General features: G+C 34.2%; 1 protein-coding gene across 1 annotated transcript in view; it reads right to left on the bottom strand.

The window, feature by feature from the left end:
- LOC141458858 (neurogenic protein big brain-like) overlaps positions 1-25,644 on the bottom strand; it is a 194,572-nt gene that overhangs the window by 151,831 nt on the left and 17,097 nt on the right. Inside the window, exon 2 of the mRNA XM_074137402.1 lies at positions 11,982-12,108. Coding sequence (XP_073993503.1) covers positions 11,982-12,108 — 127 coding nt within the window. The remainder of the gene's footprint in view (positions 1-11,981; positions 12,109-25,644) is intronic.

Here is a 25,644-nt window from a genome sequence, read left to right as displayed (position 1 = left end):
TGTTAAACAAGAATTGATACTTGTTAGAAGCAGACAAGATGGAAATGCCTATAAATTCAACAGATTGAATGAAGAACAAGCGGTGGAGAGGTGTAAAATTGAAATGGTGAAGCTTTGCTGGATGCTGCCCTATGTAACAGTCAACGAACATCAGAGATTGGCTCTTATGCGTCATCTTAAATCTGCTAAGGTATTTGCTCTAAGTTTTAGAAGTTGGGAACTCTATGATTACCCTTTGTTGCCGGCCACTCAGAGGCAAATCTGGTCAGTAAAGACATCTAGTCAAATGGAAAAGCCCCGATATATCATTCTAGCTTTTCAAACCGGACGTGCTAATAATGTGGAAAGCAACGCTAGTCACTTTGACCACTGTTCTATTTCAAATGTAAAACTTTATCTTAATTGTAAAGCTTTCCCATACGGCGATTTGAATGTAGATTTTTCCTCTAACCGTTTTGCCATTCTATATCATATGTATGCTTCCTTTCAAATGTCATATTATGGAGAACAAATGTATCCTCTAAGTTCTTTACAAAATTTTAAAGAGAAAACACCCTTAATAGATTGTTCTAAACAGTGCGAATCTATTAAATGTGGCCCGGTAGATGTTAGATTGGAATTTGAATCAAAAGAAATGTTCCCGCCCAACACCACTGCTTATTGCCTTATTATTCACGACAGGGTGGTAGAATATAATCCTTTGACAGGTATTGTACGTCGTATGGTATAAGAAGGCTTGAAGAGCTAGTTCAGTGTTCAGTATGGCTCAGACAGGCGTGCTGATAGCTGACTTCCAGTGCTTTGTAGACAGTGTAGGAGGTTATATTGTTAAAGAGCTTTCTCTATTAGACTATAATTTTCAATCAGTCAGACACTGGATATTCAAGCCACCTGTCCAACATAAACAATGTGAAAAAAGTAGAAGAACCAATTATTGGTTAGAAAATTATTATCATAAAATTAAGTGGAATGACGGGGATATTGAATATGAAATGATTAGAGATATTTTCAAGTTTATTGATTGTAATTATAAATTTGTGTTTGTTAAGGGTTATGAAAAGAAAAGATTTCTTTTACAAAATCTGTACAGTTGTTGTGTAATTAATTTAGAAGATTATGACTGTCCAAAACTTGATTCATTAGAAACAGCAGGAAATCATTGTATTATGCACAATACTTGTAAAGAGAAATGTACGCAATATCGAATTAAAGCCATCAATTGCTGGCTCAACAGTAAATTTGGTTGGAATGAGACGGAAATATTTTTGCCTTGAAGAACGAATGTGGTCACTGGCGAATGCATTGAGTTGCACACAAACCTGAATGTTGGTCACTGGCGGGGTGTAAAATCCCCGTAAACCATGAATGGATTTGTGCAGATTCTGTACAATGTATGAATGCGATTGATGCAAGGCAGCTAAAATTCCAACAACCATTAAAATAAACTGATTCGATAGCAAAACATTTCTTATTTATTTCACTTTAATGTACTAATTAGAAGTTAAATATTTTATTTGTATTTGAAGTTGATTTTTAAGTTTTTATATATTTTTCTGAGGTATATGTATCTTTTAAAGTTTTATTTCAATAAATGTATTAAATTAAATTATTGCTTTATTTTTCAAGTATTCCTTTTATTATTATAAAATTATTAAAAAAAATAAAAAAAAGTAAAAAAAAAATAAAAACTTCCTCGATGACCTCCACCTTGACGTGGTGAGGAAGCTTAAGGCGGAAGCCGAACTAAGAGGGGCGCATATCCAAAAATTATTTAGTTAAAAAAAAAAAAGAAAACACTAAGCTGCAGCTTGTGCACGTTGAGGATATGACAATGGTATGAGTCATCATTATTTTTCCTTGCCTGTTCAAACATGTTGTGCAAGCGTGTTAACATTTTTTAAAAAGTAAGTTTTTAAGTCTCCAAAACATTCAAAGTTTTATTATTTATAAAGCAATAAAAGCTAATAAGGGCAAAGTTCAGTTTCAAAAATATTGTTTTATCTAAGAAACATATATGAAGTTAACGGACAGGTTGAGTCCTGCATCAAAGGTGGGAGGTATGATTCACCTTATAGAGAGAGAGACACTTGCAAGAGAGAGAGAGGGAAGACAAGCGCGCAATTCTATTGGCTAACTATAAGTGACGTCATAGAGTGGGGGGGGGGACATCCGTAACGGTAGAGTAGTGAAGCTTGTAAGGTAATTCGTCATTCGTTGCCCACAGCTCGAGAGGTTAACTTCATACTTCAAAGGTAAGTAATAATACTTTTTTTATTGAAACAATATATTGATCATGATGTGATACTTTCATATAATATTCTTCTTTCAGATGTCTAAGTTGGCAAGCTTTTTGAATGATGTGAATACAAGGTCTGCGGGCATTGGCAAATTATCAGATCTAAAAACCGGATACTCATACGAAGTGAAGCAATTCGAAAGAATCAACACTAAATTTGGAGATGTTATCGTTGCCCATTTACATTATATTGGCCCGACAATGGACTACCCAACGAGGATCTTCCTTCCACGCAGATTTGCGGCAGTGATAACTGATGAAATGGTGGAAGATTACCAACAATCAAAGAAAAAACTGTTAATAATGTACAAAGGCTTTAATAATGGAAGATATGACATAGAATTTAAATAAAATTTATACTGTGAAATAAATGTTATTATTTTACTTGTATACTTCCGTTAAATAAAAATAAAATGTTTTAATTAATGTTTGTTCATTCTTATTTTTACTTTATACACTTATAAATAAAGAAAAGTTAATTAAAACTTATTTATATTTTATTAATAAGTTCAAAGTTCAATTTACTTTTAACTTCATAATAACAAAAAAAAAACGGTTAAAGCGAAAGAGGCAGCTGGCTACATGTCCAGACTTGTTGGAGCATGTTTGTGCTCGTTGAGGATATGACAATGGTATGAGTCATCATTATTTTTACTTGCCTGTTCAAACATGTTGTGCAAGCGTGTTAACATTTTTTTAAAAAGTAAGTTTTTATGTCTCCAAAACATTCAAAGTTTTATTATTTATAAAGCAATAAAAGCTAATAAGGGCAAAGTTCAGTTTTAAAAATATTGTTTTTTCTAAGAAACATATATGAAGTTAACGGACAGGTTGAGTCCTGCATCAAAGGTGGGAGGTATGATTCACCTTATAGAGAGAGAGACACTTGCAAGAGAGAGAGGGAAGACAAGCACGCAATTCTATTGGCTAACTAAAAAACGGTTAAAGCGAAAGAGGCAGCTGGCTACATGTCCAGACTTGTTGGAGCATGTTCAGCTAATCATACGTGTCATCCTATTGAGACTATAACGATATGTTCATACAGGTTTGTATAGTTGGTAAACGGAAATAATAAAACGGTTAAAGCGAAAGAGGCAGCTGGCTACATGTCCAGACTTGTTGGAGCATGTTCAGCTATGTTGGCATATATATAAATTAACAAGTATGATACAAGATGTGGAAGGGAAAGGGGGTGGCTTGCTACAGAGACCTGTCCAGAGAGGTAATCATTTGGAAAAAAAGATGCAATTCTATTGGCTAGTTAGAGTGTGACGTAATTGTGGTGGGGGGTTAATGCTAGTATCGCAGTCCAAGTGTCAGTTCGGGTTTAGTTTTCAGTGAGTGTAGGTCGCGTCATCAGCAGCGGAAGCAGTCCAGGTGGAGGGGGTAAGTAAATAATTTTTCTATTACCTAATGTGAGGTTATCCATTTTTATTTTTCAATATTTTTGTGATAGTGGGGGGTAATTTAAATTTAAAAAAAAATTATTGGTGAGGGGGGTTAGATTTTTTTAAAAAAATAATTCCTAGTTAAAACATAAGAGAACATTCAAAACTAGAGTAAGCGAGACTACCACTGTGGCCGACTGGTGCAGATGACGTGTCTACCAGTACGAAGGTTGTAGGATCGAATCCCAGGTAAGTAAAAATAATTAAAAAAAAAAAATCCCCCTCCTGTCTATCAGTGGGCGAGGGGGGTGGAGGTATGAGGTCCGCCATCTTGTGGTCATCAGCTGGTACGAGGTCCGCCATCTTGTGTACTACAGCTGTTGGAAGAGACGCCATCTTGTAGGAGGAGCTTAGGAGGCCAACGAATACGACGACCTAGAGGTGGTGGGGGTAAAGGTAGGTGTCATGTGATAGGAGTAGGGCTTGGGTGGGGGTAAAGGGATGTCGTCGAATACGCTGATTGGTCTATTAAGAAGGGTGGGGGTAGGAGTGGGGGTAAAAGGGGTGTTATCGAATTCGCTGATTGGTCGATTAAAAGGGTGGAGTGGGGGAAGGGGCGTGGCCTAAAACCCTCGTCGAGTTCGATGATTGGTCAAAAAGGGTAGGGGTGGGGGTAGGGGGCGTGGCTTAAACCCTCGTCGAAATCGATGATTGGTCAATAAGGAGGGGTGGGGGTAGGGGTAAGGGAGGGGGGTGGGAGGGGAGGGGATGGCCGCCATTTTGTATTTTAGGTGTGCCAGAATCGGCAAATCCTATCTACTCACAACGTCGCCGCCATGTTTCCATGGCCGCTGCGAACGCTTCTTTAGGAGACTGTTTTGACCACTGGAAAATCGCTGATGCAATAGCGGCCCGGATGGTGAATGTACGGCCACGAAGAGTGTCGTTCATTGTTGGAAAGAGCCAAAAGTCGCTAGGAACAAGATCAGGCGAGTAGGGAGCATGAGCAATCACTTCAAAGTCTTCATTCGTGACAGCCACCTGGAGGACACTTTTCGCATTTTCAGGTTATCATGAAGGATTGTGTGCGCAGATCCCATGGAAATGCCAACTTCGGAAACGATCTGTTGCACACTCTTTTGGCGATCCTCCAAAACAACTTTTTCCACACTCCGAGGCCGAGATTGTATTGGTTTGTTTTCACACGAAGTTCTTCTTTCTTTAAACTGTCGCACCCAGGAACGAACATTTGACACATCCATGGCACCATCACCACATGTCTCACACTCAACTGGCGACGAATTCCAATTGGTGTCACACCACGCAAATGGAGAAATCGAATGATTACACGCTGATCGTGTAATGAAAACGTCGCCATTTTTTAGTATAAAAAACAGTCCTTGCTGTCGACGCTGCCGCTAGGGTTCTGTGTGCCTTACAGTGCAGCCATCTCTGTCACGCATGAACAAAGAGTGCCAGCTTATTTTAAAACAAACCGCATGTTTTTATCTGGAAACAGTTCTGAGAAAAAAATTCGGAGGTGTGATAACTTGAATGCACCTCGTAATTTAATTAAAACCTCTACGCCAATCACACGTTAAATAATTTTTATCTTTTCGTTTTTAATAGGATATGTTCTCACAATCAGAACACGCATTTATGATAATTTCTTCATACTCCCAAAGGATGTATTTTCAGTGAATACTTTAAAACTTTGTAATTTGAACTGTAGAAATCGCATTAAAAGAATAAAATTGCTAAAAAGCTGTTTCTAGCATGAACGACTGCAATGTTTTAGCAAAAAAAGGTCCAAGATAATTATATAAATTATCTAATACCACTATTACTTCATAATTTATTATTTTCTTTTACACCACAGCCTTCTTAATAGCCGGCTGAAAATGGGGGTATAAAAAGCCTTTACCATAATCCTAAGGCTTAAATTAAATGATCTATCTTATTTAACAAATTAATAATGGCTGTATTTTAATAAACGGCTGTAATAAACTTTGGTAGAAGTTGCAAAAGAGGAACACAATTAGAAAATAAGTTGAACTCCATTCAATATTTATTTTCTCTTAATACCAAAATCCATCCATTACTATAAATTTCGAGATCTCTTATTACTAATAAAACAAAAATTCGAAGACGATTCCTAGGAGGAGATTTCTATTTAAATTTTAAAAAAAGCTCCAAGAATATGAATGAATGATTCATGCGGAGTTTTTATTTTATGATGCTGATCACGCTGCTCTCGGAAAGGACACGATTTTTCGTGGTGCAAGATGCGTGCATTACTATTAGTATGCAATCCTCATTTTTTCTGTAAAACATCAACCACGATCAAAATGATTGGACGAATAAGAAACACGAATAAAGGACATAATCAAAATCCAACTCAAGTTCTAAGTAGTTGTAATGATAACTTCTTTTTTTTAAACTAGGCAAATCAAAACCGTAAGTTATATTTATTAGTTATTAAAATTTGTGTGCTTAACTCACACAAAGGAAAAGAATTAACATTGCTACATAAAACTATAAAAGTGTACTGGTGGCTTTTCTGCAGAAAAATTTGTCACAATAATTCAAGATACATCTTCAAAAAGGTATCAATTAAAATTTCTAAACGTCTTATCAGTTTCGAAATTCGGGAATAAGTGGGAGTAGGTTTATTGCATTAACTTTTAGGCCGTTTAACCATTATCCATATTGAATATGGGGGGTTCCTTCAAACATAATTTTAGATTCAATTTGTCAAACTTTGGAAGTTTACTAAACCAATTTCTAAACTCAGCTTCAATAACCATCAGCCTGTCTGTTGTAATTATAAGTCACAAATATCTTCTATTAAGAAGTTGTCTTGATGGACAATATAGGGATGTTAATAATATAAGGATTGTTCCTCTACCAGAACAGAGAGCAGTTAGATAAATAGAGGCATCATAGGTTATTCAAATTGAGGATTCAAAATTAGCGAGGAATCGGTCCAAATAAGAATAACAACTCGTCTTTTTTTTTTGCCAACGTTTCGACAAATATATAGCCTTCTTCAGGGCGTGGCTTTGCAGGTTGCAGAAAACTTCTGTAATTGTGAGTTTTCTATATGTACCTATATTTGTCGAAACGTTGGCAAAAAGACGAGTTGTTATTTTTATTTGACCGATTCCTCGCCAATTTTGAATCCTCAAGTTAATAATTTACGGTCACAAATCTATAGATCAATGGTTTTTTTTAACCTGTGAACCACAACTAAATTCACAGAATAATTTTGAGATTGAAAGAACCAAAAAAAGCTGAATGAATATGGCCACAGGGCACCCAAACCAGTTATCTTTATAATATTTTTAGACACAATTACTTTGATGAAAACAATTTTTTTTAGAATTAAGCATTCCCATTTATCTAATTTATTGCATTACTGCAGCAATTAGAAAATTAATTCACATGGAGTTATTTGTATTATGTATGCATGATGTTATTTGTACCGACTCATTACTATTGTAACACTCACAGGAATTTAATGAGTGAATAAAAACCCAAATTTGAAGAAAGTAGCTTAAACGAAAATGATTTTTTTACTAATCATACAGTTCTTAATCATTTTTCATTTTGCACAAAGTAGTTTTAAAAACAGTTTTTTTGAGTAAATTGAGGCGAAATAAAAGTGGCGTAATTGTTAGTAACAGATTTTGGCGTAAATAAATAGTTATTTATTTAACAAGTGTGGAAAGTAGTACTTTTCCTCACGCGAGGCAGGGTTTGCACGCACGAGCGAGCGAAGCGAGGCCAGTGCAAGTGCAAATTGCCGAGTGTGAGGAAAATACTTTACACTCGAGTTAAATATTATATTTTTTCTGCAACCATTTATTAACTAGTAAAATTAAAAATTTCATTTTTACAGTCTACAAAAAGTAATTTATTTATTATAAACATTTATTGTTATATTACAATTATTTACATTACTTACGTATTTACATTACTTATTACATTTTATGCTGTTTCTTTTATTGATGGAGGAGTGTTTTCTAAACAGGAATCACTAGAATCCATTTTAAATTTCTATAAGGTAACACTATAACCTTTTTAACTGTTATAATTAAAAATATCTAATTATTTATTAAAGTATTATTTTTATTTCTATATTCCTTTCAATTTTTATTTTATTTTTTAATATTCGTTTTTTAATTATTTAGTTACGTTAAATAAGCTTATTAAAGTTTTACAGAAAATATTTATGTTAATAACAAAACTTCTTATATCAAGGAAGCACAATAAAGTTTTTCCACTCACTAGTGAGGAAAGTGACACTAATGGGAATTTTTCCCCATTAGTGTGGGAAGTTGGGCATTACACAGCTGATTTTAATTGAGTAATGAGAACTTCCCTACATGGTTGCAGAAAAACAAATTAATTTGACCTGATTTTTAAAAGTAATCTTTCTAAGTTTGTATTATCATTTTTTCTGAAAATAACAAGATATTCGGCAGTAATTTAGGAAACAAAAAATTATAAAGTATTAGATTTTACCTTTACGCAATATTTATAAGTTTATAATTTTAAATAAGACTTCAAAGTGAAAGGCATCCTACTTAAACTTGGCAAACATTGGAGTAATCAGAGATAAGATTTACTGGAGTAAATCAGATATATTTTTCAGAATAGGCTTATCACTAATAGAGAGTCATTTGTTAAGATTTATATAAGCTCATACACAGCTCTATCTGCTATCTCCAGTGATTTATTCCAGCTATCTATTTACCAAGAAGTAGCATTATTTAAATTAAATATTTTATTTAAAACATACCTACGAAGAATTATTTTCGAAAATTTAATAATTTATAGCAATGATTTTTTTTTTTTTTTTTTGGCGCATCAACAGCTGAGGTCATTAGCGCCCGGAGCTTTTTCCAGTGCACTGCCGGCCTCCGGACAGTGTTCTCTCGTTACAGACAACACTGTCCATCACCGGACAGTGAGCTGTAAGAAGCTCCTAGGAAGAGAAAATCTAAGGGTCAGCTGCTGGATTCGAACCCGGGACCTCCGCGTGGGAGTCCAGTATGCTAACCTCATAGCTAATCCCTTCCCTAATGATTATTATTATTATTATTATTATTATGATTATTATTATTATTTAAATTAAATATTTAAATTCCTTCATTAAGTTTTGTATTGACTTAATTCTGCAGTAGAAAGAGGAGAATAAAGTAACTACAATCAGGCAGGACACTTAATTGTTATCTTATCAGCCTCCAAGATGAAGAAAGAGAAAAGACGATTAAGTGAGCAAAACACATGTAGATGTTCTTAATTTTGGTAAGATCAGTATATAGATTATATCAGGGGCATTGCCTTCATTTTTGCTGGGAGTGTAAAAGTTTGCTTTTCTTTTCTGATTTGAACCTTATAAAATATTGAAAAAAGTAATAAATACGCAAGCCCCAAAACCTCTTGAAAAACGGCTCCGTATTGCTCAACTTCGTGGGCGCTTCTTCTCCCAGTTTAAGAAACCTTGCTCTTCGCAACATCTCTGCAAGAGCAGGTTCTGCAAGAACAACCATCAGATCATACCCAGCAAATTCATTGTCTTCTAAGACCAGTTGTGTCCAGTTAGCAGATCCACGAAAATTTATAGAGCTATCCGGCCTTGATTGAAGCAAATCTGCTTCAAATATTGGCCAAGTCCTCGAATGTATGTCTTCGCTTGTCTTTGGCCAGTGTACTACGCCACCAGGCCTCAGAGTTGCTGCAAAACCAGGACTTGCCCTACTGTTCACTATCGCCAAACGTTGGGAAATTCAGTTTTCCCAACTGAAGAAAAAAGAGTTCCCTTAACTTTCATTTAATTAGGCAAACACAGCAGACCTCTAAGGACAAGAGGCTGCCGGATGTAATCGCAATATCACGTCAAAAAAATCTGATTCTTAAAAAAGGATTTGTTACCGATGGGAGCTGTGTTAGATCCAATCCAATTCCTCTACTTTCTCGTCAACCTCTTGACCTGCGTGTCCTGGCATTCTGGATAAGGAGAGAGTCACGCTTGTAATGTAACTTCATCCGGATTTCATTTGGCTTCACTTTCAACGATGGACTGGCATTTAACTATCTGAAGAGACTGCTAGCTTTACTGAAATTATTCTTTGAGGAGAGCTTTGCCCATACAAGCATCCTGGTTCCCTTTTGGATGTAGCTTAGGCGGAAAAATTATAGCCACCCTTAGAATTACAAACTTAGGATAGAGGCTGTAGAAAAGATGAAATTTTACAACCACCGTAAAACACTGTTTCCTATTTAAGGAGCCTTAAACCTGTACCTTCAGGAAAACTCGAAAGTTCGAAAATTTACTGATAGCAATCTTCCACACTTACAAAGGTAAGAGAAAATGATGGAAAACTATAAAGGTTATATAACATTTTGGTGTAAACAGTGGCGAAATGTTTTACGATACGGTACGGAGAGAATAGATGGTGGTTTTATATTGGTGGATTTATTATGGATGAAGAGGGTATTAGGATGCGATGGCAAAGAGAGGTTGCCGAGTAAGTAACCTACCCTACTGTTCACTCTGGCAAAACGTTGGGAAATTCAATTTTCAACAAGGCGATTGCCCTATATCTCTCACCTACTTAGGCAAATAGAGCAGACACCTCCACTTACCAGGTCGGCCGTCTCCCAGGACTAGAGGCTTGTAGGATGTAATCGCTTTTCTAGCACAATATCACGTCAAATGTCATGTTCCACCATAACGCCAAGCGGCATATCTCCACCTAACCACATGCTAATAAATATATAACCACAGCTCACTTGATCTCTCTAATTCCATTTTTTTTAACGTTATAAAACAATCCAAGCTATTTAGTAATAAATTTCACAGCTGTTCTTTTGTACAATAATCGTATTTTTGGACAATAACCAAAACAAAGATATATTTATATTTTCTGAGAAATGAAATTCTTCTATAATCTCGGAAAATTTGAAAATTAGGATTATTACAAATTTTATGCATGCTCTAATATTGACCATTTCAAAAGCAACTTTAGTTTGTCTGGAAATTTTTAAAGTCAGAAACCCCATTTATTTTTGAAATGTTCGTCAGTTAACCTGCAGCAGAAAGAAATTGGACAAAATACCTCAAACAAAATTGTAAAAAACCCAAACTTATTCCATATCCGGTCTACCACTACCTCCGATATTCCATAAGAACACTGATACTGCATCTGATATTCCGTTGCCTTGCCGATATTTCTTATTAACATTTCCAACGTATCCAGTTTGCTGAATGCTTCTATTAAAGTTTTGGACTTTTTTGAGAAACGTTCAATACAGGGTGAACCAGTAAGTATTGTCCATAGGCCTACTGCGTGTAGTACATCTAAAGTGGATTTCAATGACGTATTGGCCAACTTCATATTTTCCTCTGTTCTTGAGTGACGTCACTTTAATTTTTTTTTTTCTAAAATCATGACTTTTTTGCAATAAAAATGTTATTACTCAGAAAGTTTTAGTCCGAATTCGATTCTGATGACACGGTTAGAAAGACAGCTAAATTTTCTAAAAACTGACACCATTTCGAAGCATAAGTTATTCTCCAAACAGCTTCAATCTTCCTCCAGATACTGGAAAAATAAAAGTAATCGAAATTTTTGAAGAAAACTCATTAGGCTCTTATGTGATCACAATCTAGACCTAGGTGCAGGCACTTATTATAAAAGTTTCCTTGTTTAATGGGCTTTCTAACGGTATATCATTTTCCAGGATTCCTTTTATTTTAGTATGAGAAATTACGTTTGTTTTGCAAGAAAACGTGTTCACGAGCACTCAAGAGTGTTAGTTATCAAGTTGTTTAATTCATTGAAAACTCTTTTAGATGGACCAGTAGTCAATTTTTAAAGTAGATGTCTTAAAATAAGGAAGTCAAAGGTTACAAATAAGTTAAAATATTTCCTAACATTTTCTCAAATATTTCAGATTTTTGTTTTTCTTTTAGATTTAACTATTGAGATAAATATTTTTATACTGGGCTTACTATTTCTCTAAATTGAGTGTAAGAAGTTCAACCAAATTCACAATTTATGAATCAATAGTTGCTAGACATCAATATTAACAAAAAAAATATTTAAAATTATAACCTTTTAACTGTTACATGCAAATTTAGGCATCAATTTTGTGTTAACTAACAAACAAAAAATCACATGAACTTTCAAGAAATAAGAATGTTTGTTACAAATAAAGACGTAGTAAAAGTTTTAACAAAATAATAGATAATTTTATTTAAAAGTAAAATGAATATGTTGTCTTACCCGTAGAGTAGAGCAGCTCCAGCAATACCTCCGCCAGCTTGTGCTAGCACGAACATGATACCTCGTAGTATGGATATGTTACGTGTTAAAGCCATAGATATGCTGACAGCGGGGTTTACATGGGCGCCTGGAAAACACAAGATAATTGATACCATAAGTCTAGTAGAAGAAGAAAGCAAGAAAAATATCAGGTTCAAAATACATTTTTTATTGTTATACAATAGGATTATATACGAATCTAAAAAGGCTCAAAGTGTTTAGAAAAACAAATACAAAGTTAACTTTAAAATTGTTAATATTTTATTTTATTATTTACTGTTTATTTGACGAGTTGTCAAAGCTGTAGTCTTTCTGGGCGTAGTTCACAGTTCTATCTCATTTACAATTAGAGATTAAAGACATTCCTACAATCAACACCTTTGTTCTTGTAAATTAACGCAGACAATACTTCAAGATATGACAGAACTTTTCAGAAGCAATACAAAAAAATGATATGAACACCATTAAACGAAACGCGGATTGGCTTCATAATAAAAAGCAGGCCACCATTTTTTATCCTCCGTAGAAAGTAACCATCGAAAATATCAAAAATTAACACCAACATTCTAGAAGAAAACGAACGGAATACTAAACTAACTTAATTTACTTCTAGATACAAGACTAACCTGATCTCCACATACAACTCTAAAATTAAGATAGATCTAACAAACTTTACCCTTTAATTAAAGTCGGACACCTCTAAAACCACAATGTTCTAGTTGACTTAAGGACCTTAACTGCTGAACGTAAAATACTTCAACTGAGTTTAAGTAGATTAAATATCAGATGCGAATTAGTATAAATTTTATTTTTACCGAAAACGTAATTAACATTTTTTCGGTAACAATTTGTGCGCAAAAAAAAAACCAAATTTATGCAGTAAATTGGCTTTTTAGCTCTACAATTTGGTTTAAATTTTAAAAATTCGATGGGTGACCTAGTGCTCCATCTCAGTAGCTCTAGTCTCGCTGGACATTGGCGTTTAAAAACCGCAGAGTAGTCTATCGGGTACTAGAAAAGAGTTGGATTAAATTAATTAGAATTTTATAAGATGAATTAGATTTAACTGTTGGGCTGGAGGATTAGATCTAACTGTTGGGCTAGAGAACTAGATCTAATTGTTGGGCTAGAGGATTAGATCTAACTGTTGGGCTAGAGGATTAGATCTAACTGATGGGCTAGAGGATTAGATCTAACTGTTGGGCTAGACGATTAGATCTAACTGTTGGGCTAGAGGATTAGATCTAACTGTTGGGCTAGAGGATTAGATCTAACTGTTGGGCTAGAGGATTAGATCTAACTGTTGGGCTAGAGGATTAGATCTAACTGTTGGGCTAGAGGATTAGATCTAACTGTTGGGCTAGAGGATTAGATCTAACTGTTGGGCTAGAGGATTAGATCTAACTGATGGGCTAGAGGATTAGATCTAACTGTTGGGCTAGAGGATTAGATCTAACTGTTGGGATAGAGGTTTAGATCTAACTGATGGGCTAGAGGATTAGATCTAACTGTTGGGCTAGAGGATTAGATCTAACTGTTGGGCTAGAGGATTAGATCTAACTGTTGGGCTAGAGGATTAGATCTAACTGTTGGGCTACAGGATTAGATCTAACTGTTGGGCTAGAGGATTAGATCTAACTGTTGGGCTAGAGCAGGGGTCGGCAACCCGCGGCTCGCGAGCCGCATGCGGCACTTTTATCCAAGTTGTGTGGCTCTTCAGCCTGTCTAAAATAAATTGTATATTTCAATTTTATTGAAACAAACGAAAGTTTCATTTATTAAAGTAAAGATATTTTTCCAAAAAGAATTTTAAATGTGACAGGTTTGAAATTGAATAGAACTATATTAAAATGCAGTACGTTATATGTTATGTAGGACTGCCACCATTTTCATTCAAACACAGGTTTAGTTATTATTTATTAGTTTATTTACTTTGCAATATGTGAAAATAAATATATAAAACATTTAAATCTTATTGAATATCATAAAATAATAATTTGTGAATAGAAATGATCTACAGAGTTGTTTATACTATCATCCTTGCGGCTCTTGGTAAGATTTATTAAAATTATTTAAGGAGAAATGGCTCTCTACTTAATATAGGTTGCCGACCCCTGGGCTAGAGGATTAGAATGAAGAAGGAGTCATGGATTTTTTTTTGATAATGAAAGGATAAATTCATTTAACGAAAAGAACTTTAAGATCATTCCTCTGGGTTGCAACAAATATTTGGTGGTGTCAGTAACTGGGTCGGGAATGTTGTTGCAGTACAGCGAAATGATGAAGTATTTCAATGAAGATGAACATTACGTTGCTTTCGTTAATATTATTATTTTACAACGCTTGCCTCATGTTGCACCTAGTTCAATGAGATGGCTTTATAGTTTTTTGGGTAGCAGTTTGAAGATCTGGATTAGAAAAAAAAGGAAAGCTCTCTCGTCTAAAAAATAATCCACATTTTCTCAAAAATGATAATCACTATAGTTTTTTTTGGAAAAAGGGTAAACAAAATTTTAGGTTAGCGCGCTAGATAATACTTAACATTCATTACGTACCACATGTAGAACATAAAAGGCAGTGCCATCTATTTATTATTAAGCTCCTAACGGCGTAATGTTAAAAGCATTCGCTAGCACTTTATTGGTGTAGGACTCGGAACTGTTTTATCTTAAAAAAGCGGTCGCGAGTTAGTGCTAGGTTCTTTTAGAGTGGTTGGATGATTTGCAAGGGCAGAACAGTTACGACTCAAAATTACAGAAATTTACTTGTCATTATGAAAATTTGGTTTTTGGTTAGTGATTAAATAGAACTGATAAAGGAAGTTTATGTTCAGGTTGACGTTGGATATTTCATCTTGGCCCAAAAATCCTGTGCAAAGTGATATTAATGCTCTTCTACTCCTTTTAGAATCGTCTCTAATCAAAAATGGCAAATAGAATATTCCCAAGGAGGTTTGTAAATAAATCTACTCAAAAAGTGGGCTCAGACAAATTTAATGTCAAAATATTTTGTATTCTTTCAGTTCAGTTAATTTTACAAGCAAGACTCTCCGAGAAGATTCTTTCAAGTGATATATTCTTTATCAAAGCGCAAGAAATAAGCTAAAATCGTTGAAATATTCATAAATATACAAAAAAAAATTGTGTTCTTTGACTCAATTATAGTAAGTTTCTCGGGAAATCTAATTCCTATGAGAGAATCCACGTTATTAGAGACTGTACAGACTCTAGAATACTGTAAATTTCAACCATTATAAACGTTAATTACCTTTAAACTATTATACAGTCGATAATATTATGCAAAGTAAGTTGAGCTTAACGCAATAATGCTGACAATGAAGATACCAAGCAGAAATGTATGCAAAGTAGATGTATTTCCTTTTAAGTTTATAATACTCAGGCTCAGAGAACTGAAGAGCCTTCTTCTTGCTGCTGCTGTTGTTGTTGTTATATAGAACAGATTCGCTGAATGGGCCGTTGTGATCTGGTTCTTTTAGAATGCTATTGTGCACCTGCATCCGGTCTAATCTTACACCTGTCTTTCTTCTATACACTCTCTACTTACAATCTGGATGTGATTTCCACTGCATTTCATTCAATTTCTTTTCTACAAATTTACTATAAAAGTCTACGGTAAGAAAACTGTTTACATTACCTTCCCCTTATGTAATTCTTACAGATATGGATGAGAAATATTATAAATTGAACGCGACACGGATTACACTAGACGTAAACCTATAACTTGTCTTTATATATATATATATATACAGAAGCGTATCAAGGTAATTTTATCTGAGAAAGCTGTAGACGGGATGAATGTTCAGTTTTATTTTAATACCTCAGAATGTCGAATTGTACCGGAAACGCAGAGATTTCTTCCTTCCTATTTTAAGGATGAAACATTAACTCTTTACATAAATAAGTAAAATCCTTTCTTCTCTCTATCTAAACGAAATATCCATCATTTTCTGCAGGAAATCTTCTCACAAACACTACTTCACTGCAAATACTTTGAAAAATTCTTACTCAAAAGCTAAAAGTCTTGTCATCTAGAATCTTGTTTTATGTAGAAAGTCAATGTATCTTCACGAAAATCAACTTGATGAATCAAAACTCTTGACGTCAAATAGAAATAAGAAAGCTGTCAGGGATAGCGCTAGCACGCTACGTCAGATAACATCAACATCTTGTACAGAACAGTAGCAAATCCCACCATTTTGTTCATGAATGGGAGAAAATAAAAAAAATGGTTCCTCTATTTTCTCGTCTCCTCTTTTAGTCAGTCACCTTTCAAAGTTTCTTTAGGTCAGTAAGGAGACAGTAAATATATGTAAGACATCGTATTTACTATTATAATTTTCGACAGATTTCAATAATCTATACTGTCAGTATTTTGTATATCATTCTGTTGATATACGTGTTAAAAAGTAGAATCTATGTGTATTCCGACAATAAATAACTACAATTATTAATAATGAAGTACCTATATATCTAAATAAAAAGGTGAAATGTACTTAAATTTGTTACAAGATAGTAGAACAGGCCATGGGCTAAGGCCGTCTGCCATTACTAGCTAACAATACTCTTTTTTGTCGGGAAATCAAAAATTAATAAACTTAAATGTTTCAACAAAACAAGATATGTAGGCCTGATTTTATCATTTAAAAGTTATGAACTGAAAACAAAAGAGTCAAAAAATGCAAGTATGTAAAATAAGCAGATAATTAACATTTAAAATACATAATTTATTCAGATATAAAGAGATCAAAATGTTAAATATAGTTTTTTTCACAGTGAATAAAATTAAGACAAAGACATCAATCAGGCAGCATTTAAGAATAAAAAAAATATGGAACCTCAAAAATATATTTAAAAAAGTTAACAAACAAGATGAACTCAACAGAGATTTGGAAGGCATTTGGTGGTGGAGGACAAAGCAGTGACACTAAACGTGGCCAGTTCCCGAGAAATTACATCTAAGTTCAACTAAATTAAGGCATTCTTCTAAGAAATGGAACTAATGTCATATAGCTTAAGTCTCAAATGTAAAAGTAGACAGAGTTCACGATCTGAGTTCTTTAAAAGCTCAAGATACACAATTTAAGTTTCAAGGCTAAATGTTACATTATTAAAATAGAAAAATGCAATTTTTTTGGAGGTTATTTTCTGGTTAGATTATGCCCAAAAAAGTGTTCGAGTTCAAAAGCTACATATGTACCACTCCAAAAAAGATCCAGCTGCACTATAAATTCTTTTTAATTGCTATTATCACTTGAAGAATGCAAATTGAAAAGACAATAGGCTTTTCGAATGCCTGGAGAGTTTACCTAAAATGATATAGGAATTATAGTTAGCGGACTAAAAGATTAGGGAGATAAGATCAACGTAAGGAACTTCTAAAAAGGGGATACTTTGGCAATATAAAAGCGAGCATTATCAGTATTGTACGGAGAGGATTATGGATTGAAAAAGAGAAATCTCTGACTTTAGAACGTTTGGTTAAACCACTTTTTACTATATTCCCACTTTATCTAGGCATGTTTTAAGTTGGAAGTAAGCTACATTATTAAAAAGATTAGAACTGTTATCAAACAATATTAGCTATTTTGTCGTGGCAGTATTTAATATTTTTTAGACAGTGATCAATCCAAGATAGTAGAAAAATGGGTTAGAGATTTAAGGATTAGAAAATAAGTAGCTAAAAACAGTTTTGGTAATGATGTCTTTGGGATTTGGTTTCAAAACTATTCTAAAGTGTGCCCCTGCTGGTCGATGAGAAGAAAGAATTGGTATGTCGTCAGTATAGATGAGGAGAATACTTTATTCTGGGCCTTGCAGAATGCCGAAATATAAAATAAAAATGTGAAAAATTAAAAGTAAGTAATATTGGTGCACAGATTAATGGGTGACATGCAACTATACAAATCAGTAGAAGATTAATCGATATTTTTTGCATCCGACTTATTTTAATGGATGTTATTTCGCGACTAGCATTATTTTTTTTTATCTAAAAGACATACTGAAGAAGTATTATTACGTCATTATTAATATTGTAAAAACAACCATTTCCACCAATTTTTGAACTTTAAAAAGTTAAGGTGGTTAAGAAAAAATTCTTAACAACATTATGGCGAAGGAATAGAAGTTGAAAACACCTTTCTCTATGTAAATATTTGATATAGGTTTAAAAGAGGAGAGATGATGTCAGGGAAATGCAAGGAGCCACAAAAGGGCTGCGGTCCTCTCTAGTGTCCTGCAGGGTGGATTATGTTTCTAACACCTGCGATACTTCAACCCTTCTTCTTGGTAGTTTAAAATGGTATATTTAAAAATTTAAATCTCTATTTTGCTATTTCAAAATGGAATAATTTATTTGAAGGAATATTTTTTTGTTTAATTCTTTTAAATCTTGTTAAAGAATGTGTTAGAAATCGTGAAGATTTTCTGTTTACGAGTTTTAGAAAGGTGGCTTTTACAAAAATATGTCTACAGTTGCGGAAGTTACGAAGCTGCAATGAGTGATTACTGTTTCCTACGATTCTGAGATTAGGATCTTGCATTGGATTATCCGTTTTTTAAATTATCCTAAATGTAAGGTGGGTAAAACTCTGGTTCAGCCTCTTTTTAATGAATCAAACCACTATTAGATTTATTCTCCAGTTCAATCAATTAGTTACTAGATAAGCTTTTTGGCGATTCTTTGTTTAAGTCTCAAACCAATCTTACTTCCACGTAGTTTGACAGGAACCGTTACGTTCAGGCGTAACTATTATCTGGCTAGTCGATCTCTCTAGTTGAGAAGTCTTTCCTTATCCCACCTTAGTCTAGCCCTCGCTCATCTCCGTGGGTTCCGCTACCAGTTGCATTCGGTGATGTACGGTGATGTTTAGGCACAGATAGGAAGTGAATTGGAACTTGTTACTTGTGCATCTGCCTTTCAGGAGGATCCAGCTGCGATTGAAATAACAGGTACCTAGCTAGAACTTCTTTCGAACCCATATACTGCAATTGATTCTTGACAAACATTTCGGCACCCATCAAGGCCCTGAGATAGAATTTTGTCGCTCTTATTTTTTTTGGGAGTGGACAATGAACACATATTCAGTTTTCTGGACCACTAAGTACTCCAGAATTCTAATAAGCTGTTAAGACGCAGAAAGGAGTATCTCAATGACTCTTCAATCAATTATCCCTGTATTCTAGACGTTTCAAAATGGAGATAGTGCCGTGGACCCTAAGAGGATGCTACAATGGAGTTAAGGAGACACACTGTCCTAGCCGACATCATTCATTCAATCGAGCCCTTACACTGTCTCGGAAAGTTATTCCTTTATTAGACCTAGTTGCGTTAAAATTAAACGAACGGGTTTATACAAACACTCTGGGCGACTGGACCGCCATGTTTCCTAATCTGCTACTACAGTACAACCTTGGTTAACCGGCCCTCGGTTAACCGGAATTCGGATTAAGCGGGATCATGTTGAGTCATCATAAGAAAACCTGGATCGGCGCCGAAACAAAAGTTAATTTTCGGTGGCGACAGGAAAAATTTTTGGTCTTCCGATGTAACATAATTGTAGGCGTGGCAGCAACTCTTTTATACCTGATTTTCTTGAAGGGTCATTATGTATGTATGTAAAAACCCAAAATATGGTGCAATTAGTACTGAATTTCTTGGGATTTACCACGGTCTTACAAAAGACCATGGGATTTACGTGTCGTAAATAGTTCATTTTCAACTTCAGGGTTATAAGTAATATTTTTATGGAAAATTACCGGCATTATTTTAATGTTCCCAGAGAGTAGCCTAATCTTAAGCTAGTCTTCAATGTTAATCAGTAAAAGATAGGAGTAGATCTCTGGGACGAAACGGCTTTTTAATTTACATATTTTCACATAGGCATCTTTCGATCTCTGGCTAGTCGATCTCTCTAGTTGAGAAGTCTTTCCTTATCCCACCTTAGTCTAGCCCTCGCTCATCTCCGTGGGTTCCGCTACCAGTTGCATCCGGTGATGTACGGTTGATGAGTCTACCTATGCACCCGTATAATATACACGTACTTATATACATATGTACATTCATAGGTACAAATGTACTATGTAATACTGTGTATTCGGTTTAACCGGCATTTCAGTTTTCCCGGGGTGGGTATAGCCAGAGGTCTGCCCGGTTAATCGAGGTTGTACTGTATTAGTATTACTAGTATCCAGTAATTTGCGATCAACCTGCAGTTTTCTATTGGAGCAATTCTTTTTGACGTTTCTGTAACCACTTTGGAGGTGATGGGTTGGCAGGAAACAAGAGGCATTCATTGCCTGGATTCCTTCCCTAACGAGAGCCGTTCGTAAGTGCAATCTAACGCCCACTTGTTTTGAAATTTACACTTTCTACCAGACTTGACAGGTCACTAAATCGATAATAGGTACCAAAATATGGCCAAACATTAAACAGATGCTCGTAATATCAAGTTATAATACCTTGGCTTTCGTCCTTTTGAGTGTATAGTCACTGAAATCTTCTTTTGAATGACTACCACATAATAATTCTTCAAACAAAAAAGAGAATTGCTTTTATTCAGTTTCAAGTCAACAAACTCCTTGCGTATATGTTTGTAATGTAATCAAAGAATAAAAAATTTGTAGTAAATAAAGTGTGAGACAAAAGAGAACGTAAACGAACGAAATTAATTGGCAAAGCGAAATGTTTTTGTCGAGAGGTTACAAAGAGGTTACTGGCCTAACTTAATTACACTCTACTATCATTTTTATTGTCATCAACAGAGTTCCAAACTTTAAAAATGTAATAAAGATAATACAAAAATTGTTTATAAACTAATTAAAATAAATATACACATTTAATGATCAATAATAAGAAACCAAAAGTATAAATTTCAAAATCACTAAAACAACATCTACTGCGCCACTCTCTTAGGATTTACAGGAGCCGTGTGCCGGCATTTCCGATATGCATAAATTGTGGCAACAAGATTTGCATATAATGAAATGGAATAGTAAATTTATTACTTTAAACCCTTCCCGTACCCATGGCTGTCTATCTGGCCCTTGGTTGACTAACCCAGACAACCCTTTAGACTCTTCTCAATGAATCTTTCTTTTTTAGATGGGTTCAATTTGGAAATAGAATCAAGAAGTTGGTAACTCTTTGTTTTATTATTATTATTATTTTATCTAGAAGCAGGGTTGCCAACTGCCTTTTTTTTGGAAAGGACTGTACTTTTTTAACACCTAGTTGTCCTTGTCCTTTCTTAAATTAGGAAAGGACGCCTTTAGGCCTTTTTTCAGATATTGTTCACACAAATCTAATTTATTTTATTGTATTTTTGATTTAAGTTCTGACTTCTGAGACTTCTTCATTTGGCGTGTTGTTTTTCTGTTCTAACTGAACTGAATAGGTCGGCAGGTTATTGATGTAACAAAATGCAAAAAAATGGTACTGGATTTGATGATTCTGATCAATTATATTCTTATGGTAGGTGAATTCCTTTCATAATGCCGACGCTGTTTTTAGGCCTACTTTTATGCAATTAATCAGAGATTTCTGCATCAATTTTTAAAATAACCACTATTTATGGGATATCTTTCGAAAGGTGTTTTTGTATGTAGATGTTTTTCATGAATATGTGCAGGTTTTAAACTTAAATAATATTTTTGAGAAAAATGAAGTCAAAGTTTTTGGAAAAAATTAGAAACTTGCTATTTCTTATGTTTGGGCCACAAAGTGAAATACTTGATATTATTTTGGAATATAAATTAGCTTATTTAAAAGGAAATTTAACCTTCTTTCTAATGAGCTTATTGAAATTGCTGTAGCTTTAATAGTTTGAGAAATATAGACAACTGTTTGCTAAAAAGAAGTAACACCTTGAAAAAACATAAAATTAAAAATATCTATAAAACGGAGCCGAATCGTGCCATAGTTTATTTAGATTTTTTGGTAGCAAATGATGCCCAGAATCGCCTCCCGAAGAAACGGTAGTCTTATGCTGAACACCCTGTGTATTCCCGGGCCCCAAAATCCTGTCGACGGCCCTGTATGTACCTAATTTTTTTAGGATGTCCTTTTTTGGAACTTTATAGAGTTGGCAACCCTATCTAGAAGTCAGGAAGCAATTTAATGTGGTTAAAGAAAAAGAAAATTTAATATTTATTTCATTATTGCAGTTTAATTTATAATTTTGTTCAAAAATTTTTTAAAAAATCTATCACTGCACTTGGGTGCAGTGAAATGCGCTACTACATTTTCTGGTTTGTTTTATTTTTATGTTTTAAGATGTTAGTTGCTGAAAATATTTGATTTTTAGCAAACATTAACCAACTGCGGCCTAACCCAAACGCCAAGTTGTGATGATTCTTTGTTGAGGACTGTTGTACTTAGATTAGAACTAGATTTCCTGTTCGAAGAGTAAATAAAGACTTCCCTTTCTGTGATTGTCGCTTCTGGGCGAATTTAAACAAACTCTTCCAAGAGCATTCAACACACAGAGAGACTGGAAGGACATTCTATTTTACCCTAACAAAGCCCCAGCTTTTTTTTTTTTTTTTTTTTTTTTTTGGATAGATGGATTTCTAACTAACGGAACGTTGCCACTTCTAGTGAGGACTGGACAGGGAACAATGGACACGACGTTCCTTCTCTCAAGAATGCCAGCAAACAACTTAACTCATGGTTAATCAAGCTGAGAGAAAGGCCCTCTCTCTTTGATTTGAGACCATCAACTTAATTAGGCTGTAAAAAAAAGAAAAAAGATTCTATTCCGAAAAACTTTAAAACGCTTATACTATAATTATTTTCGGTTTTAACAGATTTTAAAACCGAAAATTCCCTTTGTTTTTCATTACATTAAAAAAAAATTATTCATAAACCTAAAAAAAAACCGCTCGTCAAGCACTAAATGCTGGTCATGCAATGCCATTTGGATTAAAAATTAAGTTCTACGACTTCTGCTGGTGGAACTTAGTTATTCAGAATCATTTATAAAGCGGTCTTCTTCCCTCTTTATCACTTTATTGAGTAAAATCGATGTTCTTTGCTAATCTCTTTAAGAACCCATTGGGTAAATCACTCTGCTTACCAACCTTCAGGATTATAAGCAGGATATAGAAGGAGAAGGGAGGTTTCAAGAAAGATAAGGCTATAATGTAAAATGAGATCTCCTGGCTCTTCTCATTACTAACAAACGAGTTCTGAAAACTTTCTCCTTTAATAAATACATGTCGATGTCTTTAGTATTATATTTCCCTTTTTTTCTCTTTACTTTATAAAATTATTTATCCTGCAATTTAATTATTAATAATGTTCAAGTTTTTGGAGCGAACGAATTAGTTCATCAGTAGCCGAGATTATTTTGTGAAGGTTCTCGTATCTAGCTTGTTGGCTTTACTTAGTCTTTTCCTTAGAGTTTCTGCAACAACTCCGTATTTGACATTTTCTTCATAACAAGAAATCATTCTCTGAAAGACGGTAATGGATTTTGAAGGCACCTAAGCTTCCAAATGACCTTGGATGTTCAAGTTTTTGATTTTTTTTAAAATTACAATTCTCATACGATTTACTTTTAAACAGTTAAGTCTTCTCTTTGCCCAAACATGAGCAATTCCTGCGAAAGTATCCGATATCTAGGTTTTGCAAGTCACACCGAATATTTCAATAACATTATTTGTAATTTAAGATGTATCAAGACAAAACTCGTTATTGATATTGACAAACGCAGTCATTGTTAGAGCCCCCGAGCAGTATTTTGCTTTTAAATTGTATCGAACAAAAGTATAGAGTATTTTTTTAAATAGTTTATTTACAATCAACGCATTTATGGTGTTTTAACCAACAAGGATAATATACAGGGTGTTCAGCATAAGACTACGGTAACTTCGAGAGGCGATTCTGGGCATCATTTGCAACAAAAAATTCCATATAAACTATGGCTCGATTCGGCTCCGATTTATTGATATTTTTAATTTTATGTTTTTTCAAGGTACTACTACTTTTTAGCAAAAAGTTGTCTATATTTCTCGAACTATTAAAGCTACAGCTATTTTAATAAGCTCATTAGAAAGAAGGTTAAATTTCCTTTTAAATAAGCTAATTTGTATTCCAAAATAATAATATTAATTATTTTACTTTGTGGCCCAAACATAAGAAATAGCAAGTTTCTAAATTTTCCCAAAATCTTTGACGTCATTTTTCTCAAAAACATTTTATATGAAAAAACCGTGCACTATTCAGGAAAAACATCTACATACGATCACCTTTCGAACGGTATACAATACATTGCGGTTATGTTAAAAATTGATGCAGAAATCTGTGATTAATATCAAAAAAATAGGCCTCAAAACAGCGTCGGCATTATGAAAGGAATTTACCTACCATAAGAATATAACTGACCAGAATGAACAAATCCAGTACAATTTTTTGCAAACGTGTAATTTTGCTATTATTATGCCAGCGTATTCGAATATTGAATATCGCGATATATTATACATCTACGGTTTCGTAGATGGGAATAGTGGAGAAGCTAGGCGGGAATATTCTACATGTATTCCTGATAGGGTGTTCCGAACGCTAAGACGATCGTGGAGATGTACTGGCGGTCCGGTGAAGTATTCCATCCACTATTATTTAATTTGGGGATCAGAGCGAGTAATAAGTTCTTGGCTTAGTACTGGATTTGATGATTCTGATCAGTTATATTCTTATGGTAGGTGAATTCCTTTCATAATGCCGACGCTGTTTTGAGGCCTATTTTTTTGATATTAATCACAAATTTCTGCATCAATTTTTAACATAACCGTAATGTATTGTATACCGTTCGAAAGGTGATCGTATGTAGATATTTTTCCTGAATAGTGCACGGTTTTTTCATATAAAATGTTTTTGAGAAAAATGAAGTCAAAGATTTTGGGAAAATTTAGAAACTTGCTATTTCTTATGTTTGGGCCACAAAGTAAAATACTTAATATTATTATTTTGGAATACAAATTAGCTTATTTAAAAGGAAATTTAACCTTCTTTCTAATGAGCTTATTACAATAGCTGTAGCTTTAATAGTTCGAGAAATATAGACAACGTTTTGCAAAAAAGTAGTAACACCTTGAAAAAACATAAAATTAAAAATATCAATAAAACGGAGCCGAATCGAGCCATAGTTTATATGGAATTTTTTGTTGCAAATGATGCCCAGAATCGCCTCCCGAAGTTACCGTAGATTTATGCTGAACAACATAATGTCCACAACAAATTCCAACAACATTTCGCTATCTATGGACTCTCATCATCAAGGAGATCGCAAGACCACTGTCTTTTAAGACGTCTAGAAGTGTTGTCTGGAAATGTTCTGGCAGACAGATATTGTATGAGTGGATTGTGATGAGGTTGATTGTATGCTAAGATGGAATTTCCTGTAACCTGTTTTAGGTAAAGAGTATTTAAAACAGGGTACTGGAAGAGAATTATCGATACTAGTATTGGAGAATTATCGATAGTAATGGAAACAATACTACTTAACATTGCATTTAACATACACACACAAACACAAAAAAAAAAAAACGTTTGAAAGTCACTATATTTAAGAAGCTCTATATTAAGAAACTATATTCTTTTTCAAAAT

Source organism: Rhodnius prolixus, unplaced genomic scaffold (genome assembly GCF_049639745.1).
Source record: "Rhodnius prolixus isolate KJV_2025 unplaced genomic scaffold, Rpr scaffold_5, whole genome shotgun sequence".
In the NCBI taxonomy this organism is placed as follows: domain Eukaryota; kingdom Metazoa; phylum Arthropoda; class Insecta; order Hemiptera; family Reduviidae; genus Rhodnius; species Rhodnius prolixus.
The sequence above is the reverse complement of the archived record's forward strand: the minus strand, read 5'-3'. Positions and strand labels throughout refer to the sequence as shown.